This window comes from Grampus griseus (genome assembly GCF_964374135.1).
Source record: "Grampus griseus genome assembly, chromosome: 4".
NCBI classification, from domain to species: Eukaryota; Metazoa; Chordata; class Mammalia; order Artiodactyla; family Delphinidae; genus Grampus; species Grampus griseus.
The window spans coordinates 19,787,099-19,814,829 of NC_138997.1; the positions used below are offsets into that span (position 1 = coordinate 19,787,099).

Consider the following 27,731-nt stretch of genomic DNA (forward strand, 5'->3'; position numbering starts at 1 on the left):
TCCAATAGCATTGACTTTTATTCATTCATGTTAAGTCACCTGAAATGATATCTGTTGCATTTAAATGCTCATTAATGTAAATGGCTGAACAAATTCATTTTAATGGATACTCACTCCATTAAAAAAAAAAAAAACCTCAATATCCCACATAGTTAAGTCACTTCAACATAGCCTTATGACAACTCCCACACCAAAACAGTACTTTATTTTGTAAATTTTGACCCATTATTACTCCCATGTTATGGTTTTTTCAGCTGTCAAGTGTACAACGTGAAGAAAAAATTTAGTTAGATAGGGGTTGCACCTGGAAAATAAATTTCTTAAACTCCATATACACGTTTCAAAACTGCTGGGTCCCAAGTCCATCAATGAACTCCCGGGCTGCCAGTATCATGTGCAGCATACTAAAGCTACACTATCTGAATAGCTTATTAATTCTGCATAAATCAGGTCAATCAATGTGTCAACCTGTAACAGACTGCACACTTTTAACTGAACATGGCAAAATATTCACTCTCTAGAACTTTACATCATCATTTGATGTCAAACAATGAAGCAAATCCCAACAGTATATACAAAAAACAGCTTTGCATTTACAAAAGATTGTTTCCCATACTGATTAATCCAGGCAGCTAACTCATTGGTTTATGCAACTTTATTGAAGAAAAATAAATCAATTACTAGCAGAGCTATTAGTTGATCACTCATCCATTGACAACTTGCATCATTTATTCAGTGCTATATTAAACAGTGTATTGGAAGATAGATTAACTAATAGCTCCAAGCCTCCTAACAATTTAAATGAAAATTACAAAATGTTTGAGACCCTATTTTGGAATACAAAGGGTGTTTGACTTCCAATTTCCATTCTCTGTAGAACAAGAACAGGTCATTCCTTTATTGACATGCATAAAATACATCACATTTTCTGTTCTGCTGATGCTATAAATTCAATACCAATTCTCCAGCCACATCAGTTATGAGCATAAAGTATATCATGTAACCTCAAATCTCTAACAGTGGAAGGCTTACACAAGAATGGATGCTGCTAGAATAATGCTGCTTCCCTTGATGTGGCAACTGAGCATCCATCTCCCTCCCCCTCTGATGATTCTTCAGCATGTTAGAGCAGTGAGGAATGGTTTTAGTCTCATAACCAAGTTAGAGTGAAGACATTGGCCACATAATACACATGCTCCATTTTTTAAAAAAATTCTGAATCTTGGGCAACTGTTCTCTTGTAACTACTTTACAGTTTCTAAAAGCAGTTATTGTCCAAAGCTGGAAGAACTTAAGTCTTCTCAGATGAGCATGTGAATGAATGGAGGGAGGTAAACGAAAAATAAAATTAAAAAAGATGAGGTCTGATAGGGGAGCAGCCGGATAAGAAAATCAAAAAAGGAACAGTAATTTAAAGTTTATTCCAGCTATAATGCAGGTTATTCTGACTTTAAGGTAGCATCACATGGCATACTTCTGAGTCCATTCCCGAGATATTCTGTTGTACCTGTAAATAAAAAAGATGTTATTTAAAAAGTTAAAATAATTTTTAATACTTAAAAGGGAAGGAAAGAATCTATTTTACCTCTAGACTCACCAGGGAGTCACCTTTAATGGCTATGATTAGAATAAAGCCAACAAGGAAGAAAAAGCACTGATACTCAAAGCAATGTAGGAAACGAGAACTTTATGCTTCAATACAATGTCCTAATACACTGAAAGTAGTATTTTAATAAACACATAGAATGGCTAATAAAAATCAAAGACCTTTTCTGTCTCCTACCACTGAGCTAATGTTCTATTAGAAACTCTACAACTAGTATCCATTCCAACAAATTTTAACATTTAAAATTTTTTTTACAATTCATCAGAACAGCAGATTCTGTACATCTATAGCAATTTCCATTAAAGCCAGACCAAACAATGAACTAAAACATTTTTATCTGAATCCTAGACTTTGAAAAGTTACTTGACCCTGGATATTACCAAAAGAGAAAATGCCTTTGAGACTTCGGCACAGGCAGAAAAGTAAGACACTGGGTAAGGTGATGAAAGAGCAGTAACTTTCAAGACGAGGTGGGTGTCATGTGTTAATCAAAACCACGTGTTACTTTTAAAGTGTGGTGATTGGCGCTAACAAGCCCCACTTGAGACCTGATGAATGAGACTCTGGAGTACAACTGGGGGCATCTTTGTTTTAAAAGACCAATAGATAATTCATACCTGAGCAAGGTTATTTATTACTGAGGAAGATCACTAATACTGATAAAATGCTATCAATTTCTCCTTGTATTACAACCATGCCACAGGCCACTTACCCGAACAAATAATGAAGTGATAACTTTAAGAAACAAATATATAAAAGGGCATAGGAGAACTTTTGATTTATATTTACAGTTTGACCTCTATAAAACATTAACTTCATTTCAAACTGAGAACTAAACATAATTCAACCATTTTTCTAACTTTAACATATAAAAATTCTTTGCTCCAATTCATGGTTACTTCATTTAAGGATACCTCTTGTAAAGCCAGCACTTTAAAACAAAGGTTTTTATTTAGCATACGGGGAGCCACAAAGTATAGCTGACACTAATGCATGCTTGTCAGTAATGAACATTTAGTATAGATGGTGAGGCTTAAAAGTGTTTCTCCCTTACATTGTTACCTCTTGGCAAAATTTTAACCAAGTTACCACATTCCATATAGTACTGAAGTTTAAAATATACCAATTTTAAAGTTAAAATTTAAATACTGTAGTAGTTTGAAAAAGAAACTAAAATTTTCTTTTCTTACTGGTGCTAGATAACTGGTTTGCCATGCAAAAATACTTTCAAGCAATAATGACTATTGGGTATACTTTCACGCTGAACAGAGATCAAGCAGTTAAATGTACAGTTTTCAGAAAACTGCCACATCTGTTACCTTTTGTTAGTTAATACAGTGCCTTAACGCATGCAGCACTCAAGTGCTGGCAGTACCATGAATAAGCGCACCATAGAGTGCAGATCCTCTTACCCTACAACATAGCGTATTTCTCTGTCCACTCTCTTGCTAACCTATTGTACCTAATTGAACAAGTATACTTAGCATTAATTATAACATACAAAAGTTATAATGGTAAAGTTGTACATACATAAAGAATTCAATATATAAAAAATTTAGACCAAATTTTTACAACAGTACCGATATTTTTTTTCAAAAACATAATTGGGGTGAAGAAAAAATACCTTTCTTCCTCAAAACAAAGTGACAAAACGTTGAACATGTTAGAAAAATAAAACATTTTAGATGGGCTATTTATTGCTACATAAACCAAAACCTAGTAATTAAAAAAAAAAAAAATCACATTTCAGTAACTGGTTTTCTGCACATTTCAACTATCATCTTACCAGAAATAAGCATCAAGTCTTCTTGGCGTTGCCCTGACGACTTACAGCAAAGTATAAGCCTAACTCATTAAGAAAAGCCACTTTTTATACTGTTTTCTTAAACTAGTACATACTTACTTATCTCTGTCTGTTTTATAGATCCGTGCAATCTCTGGCACTAGGGGGTCATCTGGGTTTGGATCACATAGCAGTGAACAAATGGATAAAAGAACTGGAAGAAAACAAATGCCTGTTACCCATCATCAGGAATTTGGATAAATACAAGTATTTAAAAACATGTATTATAAACCTCAATCTTCAAAAGATTTTTATTGGTTTATATCTTAATCTCCGTAAGACAAAGCTTTACGGAGATTCTGCTTTATAGGAGACAAGTTCCTGGTAGGTAAGAAATACTAAAATAGATCTTTGCTGGCATCAAGGTTACTGATTAGCTATAAAAATCTGCCAAAATCAGGGGTTCTAAGACAGTCAAATGATGCCATATTAGTTTGTATTACTTTTTTTTTTTTTTTTTTGCCGTGCTGCAAGCCATGTGGGATCTTAGTTCCCCAACCAGGGATCGAACCTGTGCCCCCTGTGGAAGAGTTCTAACCACTGGACCACCAGGGAATTCCCTGTATTACTTTTTAAAATAAAGTGGTATAAGAATTTAAGTAACTGGAGTTTCTTGGTACTCTGCAGGGTGGGGGGACCTTGAATAAAAATATCTGGGGAACATCTGTGCAGTATTATTCTTAGCTGTTTGCCATGATAAAAAAATCCACTTTCTGTCCTGCTCTCGAGGGAGTTTCACAGAAATTCACAACTGCCCCCACTGACTGTATGTTTTGTCTTCCTGAATTTATAAGGTAGAGACCATATCACAAAAGTACTGGTTAAATTTAACAACGTCAAGATCTATTACTAAGTGGGCCTTCAACTCTAGCTCTTACCCTGTCCTGTTCAAAATATCAACTTAAAAGATGCCAAGCATCATGGAACATGTACCTAATTCCTTCTAAATGTCTGTTATGTGCCAGACACTGTGCAAGGTTTTTATAAAAGTTTAAGATATAAAAGCTTAAAGTGGTCAAAAAACAACATTATTATCGCACATATAATTTTAAACCCAAGTGCGGGGGCAGATATAAAACTAAACCCACGTTTATAGAAAAAGTATTCAGTATTACAGTGCATTCCCAACAATGGTTAAAAAAATAACCTGGAACCTAGTATTAAAGCTTTCTTAATACCAGATATCTGGTGTTAAGAGAGCCTGATCTGAAAAGAAACTTGAATGTATCCAAGAGGGTGAGAAATAGGCCTAAAATTATGCCTCACTTAAAAGAATTACAGCAGCATTCACCCAAATTGTTTTTCTTTCTCCCCGCAAAAAGTATTTCCTATCAAATAAAATTTTGGGAACACTACAAAGTCCCTTTAAGGAGATTCAAAAGCACTGTACAAGCATATGAAAGGCTTTATGATGTCCTGCCTTAAGAAACAAATGAACAGGGGCTTCCCTGGTGGCGCAGTGGTTGAGAGTCCGCCTGCCGATGCAGGGGACACGGGTTCGTGCCCCGGTCTGGGAAGATCCCACATGCCGCGGAGCGGCTAGGCCTGTGAGCCATGGCCGCTAAGCCTGCGAGTCCGGAGCCTGTGCTCCGCAACCGGAGAGGCCACAACAGTGAGAGGCCCGCGTACTGCCAAAAAAAAACCCAAAACCAAAAAACAACAACAAATGAACAAACAAAACCAGTTTCACTTTGCATTTACCATACTCATAAAAATAAAACTTTTGGTAAAACACAATTAACTATTTCAAGAAGCAATAATAAGTACTCAGCCAGAAATTGAGAATGCTTCGAGTCAGCTGCTATCCTCAAATATCTGAAATAATGTCATAATTAGCAACATTAAAAACTAATTTTGTGTACTAAGGAATGCCAATACCCCAAAACTGAAAATTACTAAAAGGCAGACTTCCTTCCCATTAAGTAGTTTTGTGTTAGATGATTTTATTTGTGGGGTAAAAGCGACATAAAAGCCACCAGAGTCATTCAAAGAGTAAGAGATGGAGAGACACTCCATCTCCATCTGGGATATTTACATGGAGACTGGACAACCTATTAAAGATGTCACATAATGGATCCCTATTAAAGCAGAAGAGCAGAATTTATCTACAGACCTTCCCAAGACTATACATTTTAGACTATTATTAGGTAGGAACAACCTACCATGATCACAAAACACCTAACTAAAGGTTTTTAAAAAAGAGTTTTTTATCTAAAAAATAATAAACACAGGAAAGCAAAATCACAATTTTTCTGTGAGAAAGCTCAAGTTTCAAAAGCTCTATTAACTTTTGGTATATCATTTTAGCTAAAATTTAGGCGACGAGTGAATGAGATGTGCAGGTGGCTTGGGACTGAAAAATACTGTAGAAATCAATTTGTTCCTTTCCCCACCTTTATCAAAAAGCTGTCATTATAAAAATACTCAGAAAAGTAGGCTCAAAAATGAAATTCCTTTAACTATTAGAAAATCAGCCTCTCAAGACTTTCTCTAAAACTATTTTACCTTTAGAAATAGTTAAAGCAGGAGACCACTGTGATCTTAGAATATCGAGACAAATGCTGCCATTACTGTTAATATTTGGATGATAAATTCTTGTTGTAAATGCAACCTAAAAATAAAAACAAAAACAAAAAAAACTTTAGATATTTTTCCCAAATAAAAACAAGCACCCTAAACTTTGGCAGAAGACTTTAGCAAGACTCAAAATACTGTTAAAATTCTAAAAAATCAAATAGCTAAAACCTAATTAATACACCTAAAAGGACCAAATATTACAGAAACTGGTTTCTATATTCTGACCAAGATCCCTCACGGGCTCTCCTATTTTTAATTAAAATGGAAAATACAACTTTGGGGCAAAAATTTTATTGTCAATGATATGGTGGGCTGTTCTGAAGGTTAACTTTTGGCCCTACCATATCATGAGTATCAAAGAGCCATTTGAAGGGTATTTAACATTCACTTAAAAATAAGAAACTTCCAGATGTAAACCAAAACACCCAGGCCAGCTCATTTAAGGCATCGAGTTACAAAGGTATGTATTTGAGCCTCCATTTCCACTGTACATAAAAAACACAAATTTGAATATCACAAAGGCATTTCATCTAAAATAACTGTCATATGCACCTATAATTGTGAAGATAGTTTTAGTGAAGTGCCAATGTTCTATATATATTATCTTCCATAGTTATTCACACAGATTGAGTTTATCTCAATGGCTCAAAAAGTTAAGGACCACATGCTTTTAATACCTATAAACTGGTCACCCCAGTGCATTAAGCAACTCTTGAGTTTTGATAAATTTACTGTTACGTGTGCAAGCTCAAAGCCCAAAATGTATTACAGTCTGTCTAAACCCCAATACAAATACGGTATAATTTTTAGCAACATGTGAAAATGCATACTGAAGTTGGATATTTGGAAGCCTAGTATTATAAGACACTAGGGTAATAATCCAAATCTGTATAAGCACAATAAAGGGGAAAATAAAAAAAGCTTTCACATGGTATATTTGAGGCTTGCAACATTAAGGATACGGCAATTCTCACCTCCACTTACAAAGTTCAAATCCAGATTCAGCTGCTCTTTTAACTAAAGGTTAAGAGTCAGCATTCAACATCAGTGATTCAACTCAATATATACATTCAGCCTCAATTATTCTTATTCACTATACATTCATATCAATTTAACCTTGACTTACACAGAACCCTAATTTCTAAGAATTAGAAATTCTTATTTTTGGAATAGAACACAAATCTATACTCACAAATTTGGAGGGGAAATACTTGCCTTAGGTGGTTTGAAGGGGTAGTCTGTAGGAAAATGAATTGTCAAAAAGAATACACCACCTTGATATGGGCTGTCATTCTGTGAAAAGAAAAATATGCTTAACTCTATTTTAAATGTTACTGCTAGATAATTCATGTAACATTTCTATTTTCTAAGCATTTCTCTAATATGAAGCAAAATTACCTATTTACACTGCAATAGTCTAAATTATCCCACAATGAAGTCCGTATTAATGAAAAATCACAATATTTACTATAGAACAATGAACCCTACTTTACTTAGATCCTACTTTATGAAAGTTAAAGAAATTTAGAAAAAATAACCCAGAAACACAAGGTTCTAGACCCCAATTCTCACAAAGTATACTTAGCAATAAAAGTCTACATAATAATGTACCAAGTTATAATTTGAAAATATAAGTTTACATTTATTTGTAGAATATTTCTTCTAATGATAGTCATATATACACAAATGGCTTTGTACCTCAACAGGCTATTCTGGTTACTGGCAAACCAAAAAGTTAGGTCTTGTAGGTAACATAACAACTCCCTTCAGTAGGACAAGTAGAACAGAAACAGAATATGTTTTTAAAGAAAGTTTAGTTCCCAACTGGCTCCTCAAAATTCTCATTTAAAAACCATGAAGTCTTGGGACTTGCCTGGTGGCACAGTGTTTAAGAATCTGCCTGCCAAGGCAGGGAACACGGGTTCGAGCCCTGGTCCAGGAAGATCCCACATGCCGCGGAGCAACTAAGTCCCTGCGCCACAACTACTGAAGCCCACGCGTTTAAGAGCCAAGTGCTCCGCAACAAGAGGAGCCACCACAATGAGAAGCCCGCGCACCGCAATGAAGAGTAGCCCCCGCTCGCCGCAACTAGAGAAACCCCGCACACAACAACGAAGACCCAATGCAGCCAAAAAAAAAAAAAAATTAATTAAAAAATAAAAACCATGAAGTTTTTTCTTCAAAAGCACAATACTGAGTTCTCTACAGCCAATCAATACACAGGATTACTAGATTTGGAAAACTGTGGAATGTTTGTTTGGTCCATTTCAACAGAAAATACAGAATTTTAAGCTATAGCACTACTTTTTCTCCTTAGCTGTCCTGCCCACTTTGAGTATGAAGAACTCCTCAGTAAGTAAATATTATACAATGTTAGTATGAAGTAACATTTGGGAGAAACTTGCGAGTATTTTACATTTATTAACCAATAAAAGGAAAAAGACGTTGTTCCCATTTTATGAGTTGAGTAAAATAGGACTTGAAATAACTTAGTGAAGTATACAATTGGTACATGATAGAAACAGGATTTAAACTCAGGTCTTCTGAAAACCACTGCTTGACTCGGATCAAAGAATGATGACAAAAGATGGTGATCCAGTCAAGGATTTTAAGGTCAAATTTTTTTTAAAAAAAGAGATTGCATAATTGTCTCTGGATATGCAAAGAGCCAACCTGAAGACGTGTTTGAAAATTTGCAGTAATTGAGTTATTACCAACACCTATTCCCCTCCATTTGAGTGAGGATGTATACAGCACTAATATGAGCCTTTTTACATGCCCACTCTGTGAGGCAAATAACCTTCACAGGTCTGACGCTGTAAGTTCATTTAATCCCCAGACCTCTGTAAAATAATTAAACATTAGTTGAATTACTTTAACTCCGCAGTTCTATTTACTAAGTATATGTAAGGGACACAGAACAATTTCTTATCTTGATGAGCTTACAGTCTGGTAAAGGGAGATACAGTGAAATGTTATAGCTATTATGAAAAATGAACGAGGGTGGGCTTCGCTGGTGGCGCAGTGGTTGAGAGTCTGCCTGCCGATGCAGGGGACACGGGTTTGTGCCACGGTCTGAGGATCCCACATGCCGCAGAGCGGCTGGGCCCGTGAGCCATGGCTGCCGAGCCTGCGCGTCTGGAGCCTGTGCTCCGCAACGGGAGAGGCCACGATAGTAAGAGGCCCGCAGACCGCAAAAGAGTAAGGTACTAAAGAGGAGTTTTCACATATTATTAGCCTTTGCAGGAAAAACATAATAAACAACATAAATTGAAAAATTCACCCTTATGTAACAATAAAACAATACCCACTGCTTTAGTTCAAGATCTTACTTCAGATGGACCAAATATTTTACTTCAGATTGTTTTTGTATCTGATTCTGCTCAGGCTGCCAACAGTTACATTATTCACAGATACGGTACTTTCTTCTATGGCTATGTATCATAGATTAGATGGAAGTTAATGTGGTTCTCAAAATAATTTCAACAATGTCTTTCTGCCAGCTCCGTTTACAATTTAAAAAAGTCAGGCACATAAATATCAGAAACAATATGTAAGGAAGTTAGTTTCTCCTCACTGCATCAATTCTTCATGGAAATTTCCCTTAACATAGCACAAAATAACCAACAAAAGTTTAAAAACCACATAACAAGCAACACTGCCACCTTCTTTCAACGGTTTGTTTTTATTGGCATTTGTGCTTCCGCAGTATCTTGCCTTCGGAAAGAATAAGCTAGCACGTAGTTTTTAAGAACCAAGCATTTTTGTTCAACCATCAAGATTTCCTTACTATAATCCATCAAAATCCAATAGTAACTCTGTCATGAAACCTCAATTAGACGATCCACACCTTAGAGGGTCAGAAATCTTTAGTTCTGTGACACTGCCATCACTTTGACCTAAGAAGCACTCCAAAGCAAAAGTAATTTTGTTAACGTTTATTCTTCCAGCAAATCTGCGATTTATGGATTGTTATGCCACCACTAGCCCTACTGTTTTGGGTCACATCTGCATGCCACTTAGGGTAGGCATACTAACAAAATAATATTACCTAATCAAACTGTGACGTTCTGTCATAAAGATGCAGTCAAAAGCCAAAACAGCATGGTTGTTTCATTGATACACTTCATAGTAAGGATAATGATTAACCATTTACAAGCTGGCATCTAAACTTAGGTGCTTACTTACAAAACGTGCAGTTAAAACCTGCATTTTGGGTGAGTTTTTATAACTTTTGACTCACTCCTGAAATTACCCAACAGTGAAAATTAACCTCCTCAGAAATCAAGTAAATTTCAGAGACTAATGTTACTAAAGCAGAACTATGCTGTTATGGTATAAATATATTTTTTGCTCTTGTTAATCGGGAATATTTAAATAGTTCTGAAAATCAAATATTTGTTTTCAAAAGCAGAAAACTGCTATTCCTTTATATTAAAAGGTTGCTGAAAAAATTAGCAAAGCATAGCCATAATCTGAAATACATATAAATAAAAAATGTTTCCTGAAAATAAAAGCAAATTAACAGCTGAAAAATTCTTCAGGATAAGCAATCTTCTATTTTGTGGAAAATTACTAACAAACTCCTCAATTATGCTTCACTTTGATTTACTATAGGTGCATTCCTTACCTTTTGGAAAGGAATAAATAAAATAACGAAGTCTCAAAAGTCAAGCAGAAAAACATTACACTGATTTAAAAGAGTTGGTTTATTATGCACACCATCCAATTTTAAGTCTTAACTACCAACTCTTTTGTGCTTTATTAGTATAGACAACTAATTTTTATAATGAAACTATCTTAAAGCACTCTGAATCAAAGATGAGCTTTATTTGGTATAGATATGACAAGGCATTTTACTGAATTCCTTGCTTTGAAAATTGGTGATCTATACTGGGAAAATTCTAGAAGTTGCAACTCTAAGTGCCTAAGTGGACCTGGTAGAAATTGTGGCAGACACACATTTCCTGAAGAAAGGAGGCAGCTGCTACTCCACCCCACACTTGTAGAAGGAGGGTCTAGTGAGAGGGTTTTTATGTTAAGATTATCAACATGTAAAACACTGTGTGGGCCAGGACCTCCCTGGCGGTCAAGTGGTTAAGACTCCACGCTTCCGCTGCAGGGGGCACGGGTTTGGTCCCTGGTCAGGGCCAAAAAAAAAAAACTTTGTATGGGCCAAACTGGGTAAGCCATGAGTTACTTAACTATATGTATTTAAGGGGGGGGTGGGGCGGGGGCTGGGCGGGAATCACAATTTTGTCACCAATTAGACAAAAGCAAGCACTTAAAACAATAAAAATAGACCTTGAGGTAACTGGAAACAACCCTGACTCTGTAGTTTTTTCATTAGGATCTCAATCACAGACACATCTCAAATTGTTAAACTAAATATCCCCCCTCTATGTGATTTACAATCAGAACTGCTGAATAAACACTTACTAAACCAACCCACCCACTGGCTAGCTTTTTTTTCCAAGGGCATTTCTTCTTTTAGAATTATAAATATCTACTTACTGACCATTATCTCACCTAGTACATTACTGCCAGTTATGTTGAGATTAAAATACCGAAAGGGGGAAGAAAGCAGAAAATTCAGTAACACACACACACACACACACCCCTCAGAACAGAAATTTAGGTGCCTTCCACGTCAAAAAAAAAATGTTAAGTATTGTTCAAGATACAGTCTTACCCCAGGATGTTTTACTGTGCTCTAATTCTGTGAAACTCTTAGATGGTATCCATAATTCTGAATATTCAATTATCCAGCACATACAGTTTCTTATCTACCCAGGATAGAAAGGAATTTTGCTGTATTCAAAACATCACTTTCTAAGGACTTCCCTAACGGTGCAGTGGTTAAGACTCCACACTCCCAACGCGGGAGGCGCGGGTTCAATCCCTGGTCAGGGAACTAAGATCCCACACGCCGCATGGCATGGCCAAAATAAAATAAAACAAAGTATCACTATCTACCTAAAAATATTCAAATTTTACATGAAACTGAAGTTCTATAAAAACTCAAATATCAAAATAATACAATTAAGCTAGATTTTAGGCAGCTACAAGAAGAGAGTAAGATCTTTGAGTAATATCATGGTACAGCCAGAAAACTAACGGGCTATAAGTCAGGAAGCTCTGTGACAATACTTTACATTGCTATGAAAGAAAATTAGAATGGAAGAGGTATTTGATAGGTCATAGAAAAGCTATACATACTCTAGAACCTGAACACAGGGACAGACACTTACAGTATACTTAACTAATGACCAATTGTTTCTTTCAAAATCAGTGCAACAACTATGGCATATCTCAAATAAAATTACAATGTAATAAAATAAAGCTAAAGGCTTAATTAAAAATTACTAACTACATCAATGCTGGATTTTCATTAAAAGCAAAAACTTAATTCTCAGTACTTACAGGTCCCATAATTGTGGCTTGCCAATGAAACACTAGAAAAAGAAAACACTCTTGTTATTATCTAAAAATACACAAGCTTTTTTGAAACTAACCATAAAAATCAACTTGAAAATTACTTACTATCATCCCCAACTGGACCTGCAGAACATTGTGCTGGAGGGTCACGGGCCAAATCACTAAGTTCCTACACCAAGACAGAAAATGCTGGATCATGTAACCATAATAGAAAACACAAGCAAGTAAAGACAGTCGTCTGCTTCCAGTTATTTTTACACTATTCTTTAAGGGACATATAATCACAACTTACATCAACAATACATTCTATTAGGAAAGAAAACATAAGTAACCCCAGTCCAGTTTCTGGGACACACTAGGCACAGTTATTTTATGGACACATACCAAGACAATCATCTCGGCTAGGGGTTCATAAAAGCACACACACACATCGCTATGAAGTTTTACTGCAGGCATACACCTCGTTTTCCCATGCTTCACGGATACGCGATTTGGGGGGGGGTTGTTTTGTTAAAACAAATGGAAGGTCTGCGGCTACCTGTGCCATCTTCCTAACAGCACCTGCTCACTTTGTGTCTTTGTATCCTATTTTGATAATTTCTGTAATATTTCAAACCCTCTACCAGTAAAGAAAGATTACAACTTGCTGAAGATCCAGACGATGTTTTTTTAGTAATAAAGTATTTTTAAATTAAGGTACATTTTTAAAGACATAATGTTATTGAACACTTAATAGACTACAGTAGTGTAAACGTTAACTTTTATACGCACTGGGGAAGAAATAAATGTGACTTGCTTTATTGTGATATTTGCTTTATTTGGGTGGTCTGGAACCAAACCCTCAATATCTTTGAGGTGTGCCTGTACATGAACAAAAGCTGTCCTCTTACAAAATGAAAAAGTTGTAATCAGACACTTTCCTAGGTTAAGAACTTAGGGCAGTTATCAACATTCATGTTATTTGCTGAGCTTTCAGACCATCTCAGAGGCTCTGTCTTAAATACTGTCTGCTGTCTTAAATACTCTTTTTCTGAACCACACTACCCAGTGACCACATTTTCTCCTTAAAAAATCTCTCATGGGGCTAGGTAAGTACCCCGTTTGGTTTGATCTCCTTATTCCTCAATTCAACCTTATCTTTTACTTAACATTGAGTATATCTCTGGAAAAACCTTCCTCTCCAGGTAGAAAAGCACTGTGCTTTTTTTGCTAAGAAGCAAAACAAGCAGTATCCACAATTCCATTTGACCTTATATTTCCAACATAAGTGTAATTTAGCCCTTCCATGACTTGTGCATAACCCATATGGGTAATCTAGTAAGAAAACAGAGTTGCTTCTTTACAAGTTTAAAAAAATTAATGATACAGCTTTATCTCTATACACCTATATATAAATTCCTACAGTACAGGGATTTATAGACCTTTGAGATAATAATGGACTTCTAAGAAAAAGGCAGGGAATACACTGCAGGAAGACAGATCAAATATTTGCCTTTACTATGGGCAAAATAATGCACTTCAGAAAACAGCCAATTGTTCAGGAATATCAGTCTAGATTCACTCCATTAAAAAAAAAAAGATCAATGCAGAACTGTCCTTGAGGGGTAATCATTTTACAATATACATATATCAAATTATTATGTTGCACATCTATTACGTTATATCTCAAAAACAAAACTGGGACAAAGGAGTGCCTTGATATACACTTTGCCAATTTGCTTCTGAATCTCAAACTATGACTGCTTATAAGGTTATCAAGGCAGCCAGGGAATCCCAGGAGTCACAATCTTAAGATGACTGGAAGATCAGATCAGACTTTTATGCTTGCCCATGTAAATATACCTCATTTGTTCAACATATTTAAAGAAAGGGGGAAAATTCATTCCAGAAACTTAGATTCTGATCAGTACTAATTACAGAAGCTCTTATCTCGGAGTTAAGCAACTAGTTGAAAGAAACTGAAACTATGTACAGCTTTAGCTTAGAACTGAATCATAGTTTTTTGAGCAAAAAAAATATACTGGCAGCTTGAACTAATCAACTATCCAAATGACTTTTTCATAGGCCAGATCAACTCTCATAAAGCATTTATTTGCATTCCATGATCAGCCACTTTATTATAATGGCAAGCTACTTCAATACCATCTCAAGGTATATACTTTATTGCAGATAAGGATTGAGCATAGTCTAACTGATATGAAGAGAACCTTTTTCCATGTTCCAAAACTTATTTAACAAGTTCTGTTGTTTAAATGATCCAGCAAAAAAAGATAAACCAGAAGCTAACTTATGCAGGCTAACTTCCTCTGCCGGAACATAAGGGTCCAAAGAAGTCTATTTTAAGATTAAAAACTTACCTGTTCCAAACCACCCTCTCCCCTTTCCTACACAACAATAAAGACGTGAATTTTCAAAAATGCTACTAAAACCAAACACAAACTTGCGCATACAATTCAAATGCTCAAATATAGCATCATGAAATGAGGACAATGAATATGCACCTCCCTCAATATGGATCATCAGTCTGGAGTCTCACTTTTAATCCAATTTAGACCCACTATTTCCTAGGCTTATTTCCGCATCTCTAAAACACAATAGAAATGCCTGTTGTTACAGAACTTTTGAAAGAATGAATAAGATAAAGTACTTCAGCACACTATCTGGCATATAATGTATTAGGTGCTCAGCAAGTGGAACACCCACCTTGAAGGCAAGATTTCCTAGACAGGCACTCAAATCACTTGTTTACTAAACAAAAGCAAAACTGCTTTATAAATAGGGTACTTATTATAGCCTTAGCTTATTTAAATCTTTTGCCTGTGTGATGAATTTTTATGCTTAGTTGTCTATAACATACTCTTCTAACAATTATATGGCTCATGCTATGATATATGTTAATAATACAAGGTCAGCAATTCGAGGGCTATTTGTGGATAGGCTTTTAAAGAAACCATGTTATTGAGTTGTATGAAATTACTAATACTTGACCATTTCTGAACTGCAATTTCATATGGTTCTACCTAAAACTGTCAGGTAAGCATGTGAACTCAAATATTACTAAAATGAGTTTCTTACACGGATCTACCCCAAATTTATGTAGTTTTCTGTACTTACACACTTTTACATTATGTTAATGATAAGAAAAATATCTAGCATTTTTAAATTAAAAAGTAATTTAATGATGGGTGGTCTAACAAAATACCCAAGTGATGCTGAAACAACATAAACTTCAGGAATCTATAAAGCTGACCTAGAATATATCAACATCCTACTTCGAAGTTGCACATTTTATGAAAAATCTAAGAAAACATTTTTTAACGAGTCTTCCTGCACATGGACATCTCTGAATCACTCAGCCTCTATATGCTGACATTTTCACTCCTTTACAGTGAATGTACAATTTCAGAGAGCACTGAATTTAAGCTCTTCACTCCCATAACTTCAGGCTCTTATTCCCCTCAGATAATTTCTAAATGCCTTATTTTCCAAGTTCCCCGTGACTAAGACACCTCTTAAGTAATACTCAAAGATGTAATATTCGGCCAAGTATGTACCAAAATCGACTTTAAAATCAACATTAAAAAATGACCTAAAGTAATTTTAAGAATCAAAATATCTTTTAAATCATATACCAGCACTTACCTCAAAGATGCCAACTAATTCTCATGACATTATTATGTCCATAGCAGAAGCAAGTAAGATATAAGAATATCTTAGCAGTGAAAATATATGAGAAAAAGCATAATAAGTCATCTCAGATGCTCTTCCATGCACCACTGTCTACTCAAACCCTCTTCTCCTACTTTCCTGGAAATGCTTTTCTCATACTCCACAGGTATGACTGTAGTGTTGGGGTGACTGTCAGCCACCATTAACCAACTACTCAGAAAGGGTAATCAGAGAATTTTGTTCCATCTATCCCTACCCAAGATTTTCAAATTGAAGCTGGAAAGGACACTTTTTCCTTCTCTAATCAGGAGCTGTAAGGATGTGACCCAGAGCTACTGGCAGGCATATGCCCTGAAATTACATGGTGAGTCCAAAGAAAAAGAGGCCACATTGGGCAGCAGAGATAAAGAACTAACTTGGCATACAGACACACAATTTCAGTTCCTGAGGTTGTAGCTTGCTCTAATTCCTACAGTTACTGCTTTGATTGTTAACCACCCCAGTTTTCTTCAAGGGGCGGGGGCAGCAAACACAGAGTAAGGAGAGATCCACTCTAAGCAGAGTGCTACCTGGGCCCCATTACCAATTATACACATTTTAATCCACGAAATGTGTTGCTTTAATCTTGCTGTAAAACATGTAAGAAATATAAATGAAGCAAAGTCTCAAAAGGAAACTAGAGGAAGCAGGGAGAAATCATGTGGCTTACCTAGTAAAAAGTTAAACTTTCAATAATAGGAACTAAAGATTAACTTAAATCCATTTCTAAAATAAAAAGTGTAATATCAGCTCAAGTTACACCCAACAAAGCATTTATTCATTTATATGAAGACTACCTTTTTTGGTGTCAAGTATGTTAGGTCTGAAAATACCAAGATAGAAAAGATAGAACATGAATGCCTCCCCCAACAGACTGAGCTAAAAAAAAGCGCAGACATAATACAAAACCAAAAAATTATATTTCAAACAACCTGAGTGCTTAAAGTAAAGGCATTCAACTGCTTTGTGAATCCTGAAAAGGTTATCACTAACCTTGCCTGGGTTTAAAACAGTGACATTTGAACTGGGTCTTGATGGAAGGATAAGCATTCAAGGTAGAGAAACTAATTCAAAACCAGGGGTGTGAAAGAAAACAGGCTGTAAAAACTTGCTTGTAGTTTGGTATACCAGAGACACAACAGGGTACCGGTAAGGGAGTAGCAGATGTGGCTAGAAAGGTTAATCAGGGCTGGATCTTTTGAGAGTCTTGAATATTATGGCAAAGACTATTCCACAGCCAATGGGAAGTCACTGATTTTTAAGCAGGAATAGTTTTTAAGTAGGAGTAAGACAAATGAGATTTGGATTTTTTGATGTACTAGCAGTAGTACACTAGGAGTGACTGACTTTTTAAATTATTAATCCTAAAAGCAGTCATGTATCTGTGTACCTAGCTTGACATTACATTTTTACTATACCTCTTTCAGATTTTAAGTTTTGCAGATATAACAGAAGATCTCTCCTGTACTCCCCAGATGCCCTTCCCTTTCCCTGACAGGTTAAGACTATCCTAAATTTGGTTTCTGCCATTTCTCCACCTTTTCATTCACTACTACACATGTATATAGCATTGTTTGTGACAAGGTCAAGGACTTCTAAGAACCTGATGAACTACTGACCCTCTATCCCTCAAATACACATGCCCACACAAAATTTTACTTAATTTATGGGATGTCAAAGACCCTCCTCACCCTCCAAATTGTAGGAATACCTACTACAAAGGATGTATGAGTAGATAACTACATTAGGAAACTATAGCAGTAATTCAGGTGAGAGAACATAAACTAAGTCACTGGGGATGAAAAATATCTTAAAACACTGATCACTTTACCCTTACAACCACCTTATGGAAATAGGTCTCATCTCCATTTTACATTAGTGTCGCCCCCCCACGGCCGCCTTAAGAGGGGAAAGGAAAGACTGAGTTCAGATACAGGACATGCTGCGCTTCAGGATGGGCAGGAAAGCAAAGTAGTGTATCTACTAGATAACCTGAAAAATAGGTCCAGGGATACATTTAAGGCTGCTTTCTCAAGAGTGTCCTTGCATCAAAGATGTATTTAAGTTAAAGAAATTTGATATGGTACTTGGCAAACTGGAGAAAAAAAATTTCAATCACACCAACCCAACTCTTCATCAAGACCACTGAAATAAAATAGTTGGCAGGGGAGTTTGGCACACACTAGCTAAATGCTCCACTCACCTTGAAAAGACACTGGATCAAGGACATATAATACAGGGTACGATGCTAAAAACTGTACTCTCCGTGAAAAAAAAAAACCCACCAAAGTTAGACACTTCTCTGCCACGGTGTACTCTTTTGGGGAAATATTCTCCTTTCGGGATCATCTTTCTCTGAATTGCTTCTCCTGAAACCTCCTGAACACCTGGCTAATGTGAGAATCCAGGCCTTCTCCCACTGGGAAATACGTTTCTCCCTTCCCTTTAAAAGCCTAAATAGACCGATAGGAAAAGGAGTCAATCAAATTTCTCTTACAGGCAACCAACAGGTATAGCTTAAGCCAGTGAGTGTTCTCATCTGGAGGTACATGATTAAACATTAATGAGTCTGACCATTCATTATGTGGGACTCAAAACAGAAAGCCTACAGTTTGTTTTGAGGAAGATCTTTGCTTCTATCATCATGGGACACACTATCTTTGACAACTGACTGTTGGAGATAAAACATGAAAAGGCTGAGAGAGACACTGGCCAAGAACAGAAGTCTAAACATACTGCTAAATATTTGGTTTTTGTTTCTCTAGTCTCTCTACATCTTCCTCACTCGATATGAAATGACCAACCACAGACTACAAAGAACAGGAAACCAAGGTATTGAACAGATTAGAGGCTCTGAGAGATGTTAGGGAAGTATAAGAAATGGTCACTGCCTCCAAAAGGCTTATAAACTGGAAATACAAGAACTATTTATGAATAACTATAGAGCAGCCATGAGTAGATGAGCCTTCAGTAAGATTTAAGACTTTCGGTAACTATTATTTACACATTCTGCTAAACATTCTTTCAATGACAGCCATTACTTATACATTAGATCAACATAACCAAAGTCAGCATTTATGAAAACAAAATTTGTTTAATCAGTTCTGCTACTGAAGTGTAACTCCCTGTATAACCTTTTCTACTTTGTCCAGTTCCATCACTCTCCCAAGGGCTGGCCAAAATTTAACCCAGATGACTACTGTGGTAAGGTCAAGTACAGTAGTTAATTACGATATTAAGTACAATAATTACCACAATGTTCCACGATCATGTTATCCCAATCTCTGCCATCCATCTTGCATCATCACACAAAGTCATAATAATAGCAGTATGGATACATTTTCTATCATCACTTTTGGGAAAACCTGAAGTCCATCCCATTACTGCAAGTTAATTTCTTATATTTTGTTCAAGAGTCCATTTCTTTCAAAACTTTTACTTGACTTCAAGATTTGTATGAGCATGGGAATCAACACTATGAAGACAGCCCTTGGGACTTCCCTGGTGGCACAGTGGTTAAGAATCTGCCTGCAATGCAGGGGACATGGGTTTGATCCCTGGTCCGGCAATATCCCACATGCCGCAGAGCAACTGAGTCCACGTGCCACAACTACTGAAGCCCACGTGTCCTAGAGCCCGTGCTCGACAACAAGAGAAGCCACCGCAAGAAGTCCGCGCTCTGCAATGAAGAGTAGCCCCCGCTCCCTGCAACTAGAGAAAGCCCGCGCACAGCAACCAAGACCCAACACAGCGCCCCCGCCCCCCCAAAAAGGACAGCCCTTGCCTCTTAAACCTATACTGAGCAACATAAAATACTATCTTGGGAGCTGGATGAGATGAGGGCATGAGGTAGGAAGGAGAGTAAGTGCCTTTAAGAAATTCTGAAATAAGAATCACCCTCAAAGAACCTTTACGACCTAGCAATATAAAGGTATATATCTTGACCAATGATAGAGGTCAAAATGCAATAGTAATTACCCAATGAGGCAGACAATAATTGCTCTAGTTCTTATAAAGATCAAGTTTGCTATGAAGTAAACAAAAAGTTTTTAAACTTCAATGTTGTGAAATTTATTTTACATACCGCACGTGGATACAAATATCAAGGAAGGAAACAAGTATCTCAGAAATGCATGGTTACCGGAAGTCATTTCAAAAGAAGGAAGCTTGGCAAAAAGATTTTGGGATCTGAACAATTTCATATGTGGACGTAAGAATGGGAAGGAATAGTCCCCTTAAAAATCATTTTAGTTTGGAATTTGTGATTTCTTCTAAGAAATCCTGAAAGTTTCTTTTACATTAAAGATTAAGAGGGTAGGGCTTCCCAGGTGGCGCAGTGGTTGAGAGTCCGTCTGCCGATGCAGGGGACACGGGTTCGTGCCCTGCTCCGGGAAGATCCCACATGGCGCGCAGCGGCTGGGCCCGTGGGCCATGGCTGCTGGGCCTGCGCGTCCGGAGACTGTGCTCCGCAACGGGAGAGGCCACAACAGTGAGAGGCCCGTGTACCGCAAAAAAAAAAAAAAAAAAAAAAAAGATTAAGAGGGTAAGTGCTGCATACCATGTCTCATTACATCACTAACAAGAAATTAACTTCCTGTTTAGCTATAATTATGAGACAAGTATGCCTGTTCATTCAGACAAGGTACAAAGAATAGCTTGAATGAATAATACTGTAATTTTCTTTCTTTAGATCACCATTAAAAATAAGTCACTTCAGATTACTCAAAGCTGTTCTTTTGTAAGCAGTATCTCTAAATGGGCAAAGACAAAGAGCCAAATTTAGCTCCTAAGCTTTGATCCATGAAAGCAAATAAGGCATTTTATAGATATGAAAAACAAAAATTAACAGCAGTCCAGTGGTTGAAGACATTCAATTATACATTAGCCAGGAAACTGTAACAAGGCTAGGATTAATATGAGGTATTCCATCCTGAAAATGAACAAGTAACCAAGAAGTAGTGAATCACAACTAAGACCCAAAAGGTTAAATACAACAAATTTAACTAAGAAAAGCTGGCTGGAAGTCTCTGAATGATACAACATTATGTTCAAAGTATAGTTGGAGATAAAAATCCGATGTTTGGGCAAAGTATAAAATACTCATTTGAACTTTTCCCCTCCCCACGTAACAGGACCGAGGGTACCATTTTGAGACTAAATCTCATCTAACAACATAGACCAACAAATGATATACTCACTAAACATACCCATTTTTCATTACACTATACAATTTTGAAATAAGATCATTGTTATGGTAGCAAAACTAGCTCAAGAGCACAAAATTTCCAGTGAAATAAAAATCATTTAATTTTGTTAACACTAATTTGTCTTGGAAAGGGAATTAGTTATAAAAAACACACTAAACAGTGAAAAAAATATATATAACTATATATATATAATATCGTACGGAAAGGCATTTAAATAAACCTATCTTTAATAATGGGTGAATCTGACATTGGAATAACGATTCCCCTTATTTTAAATAAATGCTTCCCTTACTTGATTTATAATAATTTTGAAAAGCTGTACAGAGTGACAAATACAAATTTATGTGTTTACATGCTCGTTTCCTTCACTCAAAGAAGACATCCTCATGGGTAGTAACAGGCTTCCCTATATTTTGTCCCCTGAGACTAGACTACTGTGCCAAACAGTAAGACCTCAATAAGTATTGATTAAATGATTATCCCTTATGTCTGAGGTTCTTAACCAGAGGGAGGCTTCAGAATCACCTAGGGGACATTTCAAAATTATGCCTGTTCCCAGAGAAATGGTTCAGTAAGTCTGGCAAGACCCCATGTACCTATATTCTTTTAAAAGCTGTTAAACATTCTGATATATAAATGTAACCCATGTCAAAACCCACATACACCAAAATCTAGTAGAATGCAAAAGCTAATCTAGGATTTGAGAATTCAATCTGAAACATTCTAATCTCAATACTAGGAATTTGGTGTCTTCTTTAATAAACGGATTATAGTGAAATGCTTTGTAAAATCCTCAAGAATTGACTGTTATCGTAGATAACAAAGGACACCTGAACGCACAGAGTTAACATACAATATGATAGAGATATCCAGTGATAGTTTTTCCCCAGTGTTAGCAAGAGTATTCAACTTTCCACTTGTATGATAACTACTAGAATTAACATTGACGGTGATCACGATGAAACCAAAGCATAGTGTCAACATCACCCTTATTCAAATAAAAAACTGAGGTCATTACATGATCAGCATTTCTCAGTCAACAAACGCCCTACAAACCAAGTTAGCTGGCTAAAGACAAGCCTTGAGACATGATGCATACAGCCTATAGGCTTACTGGAAAGAAGTTTATGATGCCCCCAGTGATTAGTCAGCACATAGTAGTTCCCTTAGTCCTTGAAGATACTAACCGAAAAGAAATTCACTACTTTCAAAACTTATGTTAGCTAAAATCTAAACTCATAACTTAGCTATAACCTAAGAATAAAGTTCAATCCCAATTATTTAAATGTGAAGTGGGAGGAGAGAGCTTATTTCAGGAAGCAAGATTAAATTTAGGAATTGAAATTGTTCAAAATAGCAGACAGCATGGAGTTTAAGAGCTCGAGTTCTTGAGGTAGACTATCGGATTTGAATCTCAGTCCCTTACCAGCCATCTGACCACAGACAAGTAACTCACTCTATACCTGTTTCCTCACATATAAAATGGAATGGTAAGAGCATCCATCTCATGTGGTTGTTGTGAGAATTAAATAAGTAGATACTCATAAAGGGCTTAGAAACAGTGTTCAATACAGAGCAGATGCTAAGTCTAGCTGTTAGGAGAATGATGCATACAAAAGAAAACTTTTACAATACCAAAACCCTAAAAAGATGACATGACAACGTAGTGGTTAAGAGCACACACTGCAGAGCCCAAATTGCCTAGGTCCTAATCCCAACTCTGCCATGATATGAGGACCCCTTTTTTTTTTTAAACCTCTCTGTGCCTTAGGTTTCTAATTTTAGAATGGAGATATTAATTATACCTACTTCCTTGGGGGTGTCATAAGAGTCAATTCAAGTGCTTCAAACAGTTCTGACACATTGCAAACACTCAAAGCATGAGCTATTCTTTCAGGTTTGGTTCATATTACATTTTATGTAAAGTTCTCTTTAAACATCCCCAAAATACATGCACTGTGGTCATTCTGTTTGATCAGAGTAGTAAAACTGCCTCTGGCTCCCAAACACCACCAACCAACTAGGGAGTTCACATATTTTATTCTTGTTGACAGCCTTATAAGACCACAGCTTGTCCAAATAAAGAATACAAGGGGGGGAAAAAAAAGAATAGGGCTGTTTGATCAGGCTGCTTGGTCTAAGAAATATTCAAAAAAACTACAACATAAGCTTTAGAAAGAAAACAAATTTAAAAGCTTAATCAAATGAACTGCTATTGATTAAAAATATTCCAACAATAAGCATTCCAATAAAATGATCAGTGAGGAACAGATATATCTTAACATTCAGAATCTGGGGGGCTGCAGACAAGAATAAATTAAAAATAAAAGAGAGGTGCCTAAAATAAAGAGCATCTCCCATCAGAGTTGTCCACTTGCTAAAACTGTTTGAATCTGGGACTTTTTTTTTTTTAAAGTTTGACCATATGATTCTGACAGTGACAGCTGAAGACCAAACCACATGCACAACAAAACTTTTCTACAGGTTGAATCAAAAATGTCCCACATCAACACTGTTTTTTTCCAGTTTGGAGAGTGTTACGTCAAGTTTCTGTATTACACAGATCTTCAAAGTATTTACAAAAGGAGACAATCTGGTATTGATGAAGAGTACTAGACTCGAAAAGTTCTTTAATAAAAGCTCTTGAAAATTAAAGTTGCAGTAATAAATTGAGTGCCTTGTGCTAGGGGCCTGTTTAAAGCCACACATTAACTTATTTAATCCTTAAGAAAAATCTTGGACTCTAAAATTTGTTTTGCTCACTGCTGCAACCCTAGTGTCTAGAATAGTGCCTGGTACACACGAAACACTCAATTATTTATAGGTCATACACAACAAATATTCATTTTATAGAGGCACACAAGTAAATTTGCCGAGCCCTAGAATTCTAACTGGAGCATTTCTGCCCCGAAGTTCACACTCCTAACCATTATACTGCCTCTCTAGAGCTTTTAAATCATTAAAGTGGTGTCACAGCAGCTGGGTATCACCTGTAAAAGAAAAAAAATCAATGAGACCTTCCTTTAAAGTGTTCTGTTCCACGTGCATAAAAATCTATGGATTTGAAATTATTCCACATCTTAGTGGCCCGAATTAATTCCTATAGATAAAAGGTTTTGATTTGTACTGAATACTACGTTCAACTATATTGCAAAATATAACTATGCTTCTCCAGTGTGTTGCTAGCCTTCAAAGTGGTCATAGAAAGAGATGTTTAATAATCCTTTGTACTTTAAGCCTTAACTCCTAAACTCCTCTCTTTTACCATGGTCTCAAAAATACAAAGACTGAAGTTTGTATTTCACATAAGCCCCCAGAGACAATGCAGTGATGGCCTAAATCAAAATTTACCATTTCAACATCAATACTTTGAATCTAAACTTTCATCATTCATAAGATACCAGTTTTGCCAAATAAGTTCCAAAGTCACACGTTAAATAAATGTAAAATTAAGCAGCATCAGGTCTATTTTTAGTAAAGCCAAGTCCTTGCCATTCCGTCCATGTAAACTATTTAAAAAGCAACCTATCAAAACCAAAGTTTGTAATCCACAACCTCCTCTATTTCCTAGTTTTAGTAAGGCTGAATTTATTCCATGGCATTTTTTTCAAGTTAGCTGTAAATACTCCACCCTCCTCGATTGTGCAAGAACCAAACACATCACACACAAGTTACAAAAAAGGGAAATACAGTCTGAGAGTCTGAATATAGATAAGTCTCGAGCAGAAGATCTTAGGGCAGTGTACAACCTGATGTAAAAGTTAACATTTAACAAAGAATATTATTTCATATTATTACGAAAGGAGATGCCGGAAAGAGCCTGAACCACTTAAAGCAGCCGCCATCTTAAAATGCGGGATAGAAGTTAGAGCAAGAAAATGAGACTAAACCACCGGAGGTGGAGGTTCCGCTCACCCACCGAGCCTCGAAAAACCCTATTTTTTCCAACACGGATCCACAGTGTACCATCAAACCTCGTTTTAAATAGCTTAACAATTTCCCCGGAGGCTGCTATGAAACGGACTGAGGCAGACATAGGTACACCTACCCTCCTCTCGCTGCCACCACACTCTCCCCCCCTCCCCCGCCAAAGCAAAACGGAGCTTCCAGAAGGGCTTTCCATCAGTTCCCGGCGCGCCTCTGATGAACAGTTTCGGGTGAAAAGCCGCAACTACAAAACACAGAAAGCGGCAACACTGTGTCAGCCCACCTCCTCCCAGCCCCACTTACTCCTGTGCAAGCTGCCCAGAGTCGAGCAGTTTCTGGCCAGGCCCATTCACTACTCTTCAGCCGGTGAGACTTCTACCCCGACCCCTTAATCACGTTCGGGACCCGCCGCATTTCTTAGGTCTTCTCTCCTCTGAGCTTCCCCCGTCTCTTCTTCCAGAAGGCCTGGAGCCTTGATCTTACAACTAAAATAAGTTTCCAAGCCCCGAGAATAGGAAGCGCCGTGACATTTGCGGGAGCGTCTCCCGGCAATTCCGAAGAGGGACTAAACTCTTCTTCTCGAAGAATCGAGGCGCCTGCAATCACCACTCTCCCTCATCGCTAATTTGCACCGATTCCATTGAAACACGCTCAAGATAACACCTCACTTGCCGCAAGTGCTCTGTTCCTGAGTTTTCCCCCTCGCTTCTTCTTAAAGTACAGCCGCGTTCCCCATCCCCCAATGGACGAAGAGACCCAAGGAAGAGTCTTTCCGAAATTATACGCCCCCCCCAATGCCAAGGCTCTCCCTCCCGGCTGGGCCTTCCTTTTCTCTCACGCCCCCATTCCCTCCGCCCCATGGGTTACCTTATTAATCCGTTTCAGCGCCATAGTCTGTGCTTTTCGTCTGGCTCCTCACTATCTCGGTGTGTGTTCAAAGTTCCGGCCAAAACTCTTGATTATCCCGGCGGCTGGGAAGGATTGTCTCTTGGTCTCACACCGGCTCTGCCAGACACAGGCGCCTTTTGCAAAAACGGAGCAGATCAGCACTCGCACAGGCCCCGCAGAGACCCTGACGAGTCCAAGTCCCTCAAAAACGGTCGCGATCCGGGGTGGGTGGGGCGGCAGAGCCACCGACAGCCTCTATGCCGAGCTTCGGCCCGAAGAGGGGGCGAGGGTGCCGGGAAGAGCGGAGGGGTGGCTCCAACTGTGACTTCCCGGCCTCTCGAAAGGAAGAGACCCGGGTGGGAAAGGAAGAGGCGTAGGAGAAAGGGGTGGGTGCGGGGCAGGGTCCGGGGCCCAGCAGAGGAGGAGCCGGGGCCTAGTCGGCGCTACGCCGGCGTCACTAGGGCAAAGAAAGGCAAGGGGGGAGGGGAGAACAGGAGACTCCGGACTGACGCTCGGCTTCTTTCGGCCGCTGCTCAAAAGTGCGGCCGGGGAGGGGAAGGAAATAAATCAGAGGCTGGATGTGTACCGCTGTCCCCGCAGCTAGAGCTATGCTGTGTCGGCCCTGACGCCACCATACACTCCGCCTTCCAGCGCGCTCCCGCGCGCTCCCGCCCGCCCAGCCACCGCCACCACGCGCCCGAGCTGCCCCTGAGGCTCCGGCTTAGGTGCGAGGACGCGCCCATTCCCCCTCCCCCTTAAACGGGAGAGGCCCCGGCGTCCCCAGCCTTCCCACCCTACCCCACCCAACAGGCTGGTCACTCAAGCCACCGAGGGCCTGTATTTCCCTCCTTACCCGGCCGGCCACTGGGCCGGCCTCCCTTCCCTTCCCCTAGCCGTCCACACCCACGCGTACAGAGGGGCCGGGGCCTCCCTCAAGCTGCGGCCTCGGCCTCCTCCCCGCGCGGCAGCTGGTGCCTCCCCGGCCCTACGGGGCTCACGCGCACGACACAGCCACAAGATGTCCGCTCTGACGGAACTACTGCCAGCTGCCACGCTCCGCCCCTCCCCCCTCCTCCTGCCTCTTCACCGCCGCGTATCAGTCCGCCAACGCCGCCGTCGCGAGCGCGGCGCGAATCTAAGGGCGAAAGAGGACGGCTTGCTCCCCAGGTCCTGGGCCGAGCGTATCTGTGCCAACCCCCTTCTCCTTTTCGGAACAGCACCTTCTTACTAAACAGATCGGAGGTTGGACTGGGAGGGCGGGGGCCGGAGGCAGGTCATGGGCTGGGGGGAAGGGTAGACGAGCGGCGGAAACCCTTAAACTCAGAGAAGCATCGAGAACCGGAAGGAGACCATGGGAGGAAGGTAATGGAAGCGGCAGCTGCGCGGTCGAGCCCCATGCCCCTCCCGACAGCGTCCCCCAATTTCCTCACTTGGTATTGAGGAGGCGAATCTCGCGAGAATCTCGTGGCTGGCTAACAGGAGCTGTAGCGCTGCAATGACTTAAGGGCAGTTTTGTGCCCTCTTCCTGATAGGGGCC

The 27,731-nt window shown here is 38.5% G+C and overlaps 1 protein-coding gene across 5 annotated transcripts; it reads right to left on the reverse strand.

Annotated features, from left to right (window-relative positions):
* UBE2D3 (ubiquitin conjugating enzyme E2 D3) lies at positions 1-27,731 on the reverse strand. 5 transcript variants are annotated; one of them, XM_082652646.1, is made up of 9 exons: positions 27,625-27,731; positions 26,174-26,328; positions 12,570-12,633; positions 12,450-12,481; positions 7,242-7,319; positions 5,955-6,060; positions 3,510-3,603; positions 3,019-3,068; positions 1-1,507 (listed from the first exon to the last, which is right to left on the reverse strand). In XM_082652646.1, the coding sequence occupies exons 2-8, from the start codon at positions 26,195-26,197 to the stop codon at positions 3,020-3,022; spliced, it is 447 nt and encodes a 148-aa protein (XP_082508772.1). In that variant the 5' UTR covers positions 26,198-26,328; positions 27,625-27,731; the 3' UTR covers positions 1-1,507; position 3,019. The 5 variants fall into 5 exon arrangements, with proteins under 5 accessions (XP_082508772.1, XP_082508773.1, XP_082508774.1 ...); XM_082652647.1 differs by lacking the exon at positions 27,625-27,731 and adding an exon at positions 27,415-27,547; XM_082652648.1 differs by lacking the exon at positions 27,625-27,731 and adding an exon at positions 27,274-27,408.